This window comes from Natrix helvetica (genome assembly GCF_964273705.1).
Source record: "Natrix helvetica genome assembly, chromosome: 7".
In the NCBI taxonomy this organism is placed as follows: Eukaryota; Metazoa; Chordata; class Lepidosauria; order Squamata; family Natricidae; genus Natrix; species Natrix helvetica.
The window spans coordinates 22,983,237-22,988,503 of NC_138558.1; the positions used below are offsets into that span (position 1 = coordinate 22,983,237).

Sequence of the window (5,267 nt, forward strand, 5' to 3'; positions counted from 1 at the left end):
ACCAAAATAAACACCAATATCTGCCCAAAAAAGTCACAAATTACAGTCACATAACCACCAGACACTGCAAACAGTCATAAATGTGGGCAGGGTGCCAAGGGAGCAAAATGGTCATGTGACTGCGGGGGTTGGGGACATTGGAACTTTGAAATTGGGTCAGAGTTTCAAATTTTCTTGGAAAATAGATCTTGGGAGGGCCATCGTCATTTCAAATGGTTGCTAAGCATCGGCATTCATCCAGACTTCTAAGTCACAATGGAAATGTTTAATCTTCAAAAGTGGATAAGATAATAACATTACACATTTTATTACACCAAGTGAGTCCAATTTACAACTTTCAAAGTGCCACAATTTTCATTCCCCTTGTCTTAAGGAACACTCGAGGCTGACTGCCATTTGTTCTCAGCCTGCAAACCTAAGTCCCCCAGAATCCCTTCAAGGTCCATCTTTGCTGGGCAAAATCTGGTCTTGGCTCCCCCCTTCAGTTTTTCTTTATTGGCATGGTAAAATATCCCTGCAGTTGCTACAGTTGAGTGGATGGGACTCAACAATGGGAAGTCCCAGTCAACAATGGCTGTTCAGCCCAAACTTTCTCAAGATGCTCTCAGAGATTGGAAGAGATCAGGAAAAGCAGAAATTCTGACTCTCCGATGCAGGCATCTCATAAAACCTGCCCTTTCTGCTGTACTGCAGGTGATTGGGAAGTAAATAGACTCAATAGTCCATCAGTGACAATGGCATCTAATCATAGAAGCACCACACTCGTGCCAAAGTCTTTTATGGAAGTGAGCTGAGATTTAATTACCAGGGCCGTGGTAACTGAGATGATTATCTCTTTAGTTTTTGGCATTTTAGGAATGGGGCTGTTGCTTTTAATTGTGTGAATGCTTCCTGTGGTTTTATTACATTGATTTGTTTAACACTGCATTTTTAAACACAATATTCTTCTTATTGGAAAACTGAAGCTGTTGATCAGCTTTAAAATTTAATAAATTAATGTATACTTCACTCAGATAATTATTTTAGTTGTCTTATGTGACAGCCAACTAGCACTCTTCTGTATTATGGTGTGGCCGGCATTAAGCATGAAAGCCAGCTGGGTGACTTGGGGCCAGTTACTCTCTCTCTCATTCCGATTCACATTACAGGGTTCTGGTTGTAGAGAAAATAGGCTGAGAAAGAAGCATTAGGTATGTTCTCTGCCTTGAACTGTTTCTAAAAACAAAAATCGTGGGATAAAAAATATAAACTTAAAAATAAAATAAAATACTGGAACAGATGGGAACTGATTTACAGGGATGTCTGACAGAGAATATAGTAAAGGTAAAGGTTCCCCTTGCACATATGTGATAATCATTCCCAACTCTAGGGAGCAGTGCTCATTTGTTTCAAAGCCAAAGAGCCAGCACTGTCCAAAGACGTCTCCATGGTCACGTGGCCAGCATGACTCAATGCTGAAGGCACACAGAATACTGTTGCCTTCCCACCAAAGTGGTCCCTATTTTTCTACTTGCATTTTTGCATGCTTTCGAACGGCTAGGTTGGCAGAAGCTAGGACAAGTAACGGGAGCTCACTCCATTACACGGCGCTAGGGATTCGAACCGCTGGACTGCTGACCTTTCTGATGGACAAGCTCAAGGTCTTAGCCACTGAGCCACTGTGTCCCAGACAGAGAATATAGGCAGAGCTTTAAATGCACCTTCTTTGTTGCAATATTGGTTTTTTCAAGAATATCTTGTGGACATCCCTGCTGACTTATTTTCAAATGTTTAATTTATGCAATACAAAATAAGGCCCTCTCTTTGAAAATAGGTGTTCCTCATTTACACTACTTGTGCTTTATAAAGTAACATAAAGAAAATACTTTTCTGTACTGAAAAATATAAATTCAGATTGGAGGGGAAACAATAAATGGGATGGAAGGAGGAAAGAGAGAAACAGCAGTATTGAGGATATTAATTCAGGTAGAGAAACCTAGCTGTTCATTTCACAATGAAGACCAAAGTGTTAAGTCCAAGTAGCCGTATAAAAATAATATTGAATATCCTGAGTATTGTTTCAAATTATTAGAGCAGAAAGATCAGTATAACATACACTCAGGAAAGAAACAGGAAGGTAAGATTAGCTTTCATTTCATGACACTGTAGCCATAAATGTGTCCAGGTAGTCCTCATTTAGCAATTACAATTGGGACTGATCATTTGGTTGTTAAGTGAAGCGGGCATTAAGTGAAACAGCAACTGTCCTTGTGATCTTACTTCAGCTTTCCTTTGCAGATCTGTGAGAGTTGTAAATGTGACAATTGGTCATAAAGTTACTTTTTCATCATTGTTACAACTGCAAAGTATCACTAAATGAGACGGTCACTAAACGAGGACTACTTGTACTTATCTCTGAATTCAGAAACATCTGTTCTGTTCATATGAAAGTTCCTATTCAATATATATATATATAGCCAAACCATGTTTTCATTAACCATGTTTTATGGAACAATACCCGAGTAGTTAGGATCTCACAATGTGCTGTGCCATAATCCATGGTCAGCAAGTTACAGTAGCTGGCTTCCCTTGATGAATCTAATCAAAGAAAAGCACAGTAGGGCTTAGTGCTACACTTGGTATGTATAAACTAAGCCAATAAACATGTTTGCATACGATGCTAAATCCAAGCTGGGCCTGAAGTAAGCCACTACATCACACTCATGTCCATGGATAGAATATCAGCTGCAAAACTTCTGGTTTTCTGTGCCCTTCCCATGCATGTGCAGCTGCTCCTTTGCGTGGGTCATTTAGCCCTAAAGAAGTTGTTCATCCGTTTTTAAAACAAGTTTGTTTGTTTGTTTACAGAAAAGATGGCACCCCATGCAGGATCTCTAGGACCAGTTGGTTTACCCCTGGAAACTGAAGAACAACTGATTAAGCGAATGATGGCTCGAAGGCAAAAGATAATTGCAGAAATACTCCAAACAGAAAGAGATTATCTTGGTGATCTGGAACTCTGCATCAGAATAGTGGTTGAGCCCTTGAAAAAAAGGCAGGTAAGGAAGTTTTGGTCCTTCCTTTCCTTCCTTCCCTTCCCTTCCTTCCTTCCTTCCTTTTTGCTCTTTTTCTACCTTTATCTGAGAAAAGCAAAGAATCTGGATGCAATTGCTAGTTTACTTTCAGGTCCAATTCAAAGTCTTGGTCATTATTGTTAGATATTAACATATATAGGAGGAAGTCTCCTCTCTGGTCCGCTGCTACAGCGGGAAACAGGTATTACTCTGATTGGTCGAGAGGCGTACCCGAGTACTATAAAAGGGGAACCCTCCGACCACAGAGCAAGCTGGATCACTACTACTACTAATAAAGAGCTGTTAAGTCACTTCGTGTCCGCAGTCTGTTCTCTCGCTGCCCAGATCTAACAATTATCTTGAAAGCCATTTATGGCATGGGCCCAGGATATCTGAGGAACTGGCTTTCCCCATAACTCGTCCCACTCATTCCAATGAAAAGGCCCTACTTTGGATCGTGTCAGCCAAACAATTTTGACTGGCAGGATCCAGAAGAAAGAAAAACTAGTTGTGTTCACAAGATAAATGAAGCATAAACTAGGGACTGCTAATTGAATTTTACTTTGTGTGATGTGAGAACTTAGTGATAAATTTATGGTTCAGTCAGTTGTGTGTACACAGGAACTCAAATTGAGGAAGCCAACATTCAGTTAATTGGTGGTGTGTCATGCAAAATGCATGCGTGCATGTAACATCTCTGCTACATGAGCTGTAGTAGGTGCCAGTTTGCTTCTAGGTCCAATTCAAGGTGTTGGTCACCCCCTTTCAAGCGCTTAATGGCAAGGGATCAAGTTACCTGAGGAACATATCACCCCAACTGCATCAACCCATCCCACCCAGTCAAGCAAAGAGGTCATGTGTCATATCCCATTAGTCAAGGAGTTTCAACTGGCAAAACCTGTGGAACCAGGAGGAAGGCCTTCTCTGCTGTTACCCCTGTTCTTTAGAAATTTTACCCTCAATCTTCTGAAGTGTGAGGCAGCCCTGGGGACTGTTGGTGGCTTGAGGCTACTCCCTCACTCTCATTAACTTTTTAGCCTTCCAAATTTTTACCTTTGACTTTCACTTCACGCTTTTAAGTTTTAACTTTTTATCTGTCCCTTTGTTCAGGTTTCATTTCTTACGTTGTTGTAAATTACCCAGAGTCACTTAGTTGAGGTGGGCAGTGTAGAAATTTAATAAATAAAAGCCAGAGAGACATAGAGGCTGTATTTGCACATGCAGATACTTAACAATATCTTATAGTAATTTGCTTTGTAAACCCAGACTGCAGGGTACTGCATCTGAGATAATGGTGCTAATGGAAGTGCTTATTACAATTATATCTTTTCATGCAGGTTTTATTCTGTCAGTTTGTTGTTCAGCTGGCACTTCACAAATGTCTGGCTACCACTTAAACAGCACATTCTGAGTTTTATTTTTCAAGCAAAACAGGCAGCCCGCTCTATTAAAAAATATTTTTCATTATTTTTTGCACATTTTTATTATTAAATGGATCTGTATAGCTGCTTTGTATATACTATAGCATTGCAACAAAAAGGATAACTTTTCTATTTTTAAAAGTATAGACATTAGGAATTATTAATCAAGCTGATAATCTAAATTATTTACATCATTACCTTTAATTTTGTCACATTTTTGTTTGAGAGACACACCTTAAGATAGGACAACTTTCTTTACAGGGAGGTTGCTATGAGGGGAAGGAAAGTATTTGCCATTCTCCAACCTTGTGTTACTTAGTTATATTGTCCCTCAGCCTCCTAATCCTCCAGCCAGTATGATTTTGAATTCCCTGCTTAAACAAATTAATGAAGATGGATCTATACATTTCCTACCATGAAAATGTATGAAAATGTTTGTATTTACATTTATTTAACATGTTTCTTATAGTATGTATTTATATAATAATAAAAATTGCAATCTATTTCATCATATAGTCTTTAACCTGTTGGGTTCAAATCTTAGTAGCAATGTATACATTTTGGCTTATTATGTAGTCATCATTTTTATATAACTATTTCAAATTCAGTTTTGTTTTGTTTTTATTTCAATTGTCCTTTTACTTAAACCTCTCTTTCATCTGATTCTCATCTGAGAAAACTCATCAAAATGTAGATATTTAGAGTGCGTTTGTGAGCAAAACAGTAGCTTGACAATAGTACAGTAGCACTTCATTTTTGCCCCAGTTTTTGCCCATTGTTTTGGTTTCATTAG

The 5,267-nt window shown here is 38.8% G+C and overlaps 1 protein-coding gene across 1 annotated transcript in view; it reads left to right on the forward strand.

Annotated features, from left to right (window-relative positions):
- The window catches only part of ARHGEF38 (Rho guanine nucleotide exchange factor 38), a 54,191-nt gene that overhangs the window by 12,197 nt on the left and 36,727 nt on the right, over positions 1 to 5,267 (forward strand). Inside the window, exon 2 of the mRNA XM_081960221.1 lies at positions 2,848 to 3,038. Coding sequence (XP_081816347.1) covers positions 2,848 to 3,038 — 191 coding nt within the window. The remainder of the gene's footprint in view (positions 1 to 2,847; positions 3,039 to 5,267) is intronic.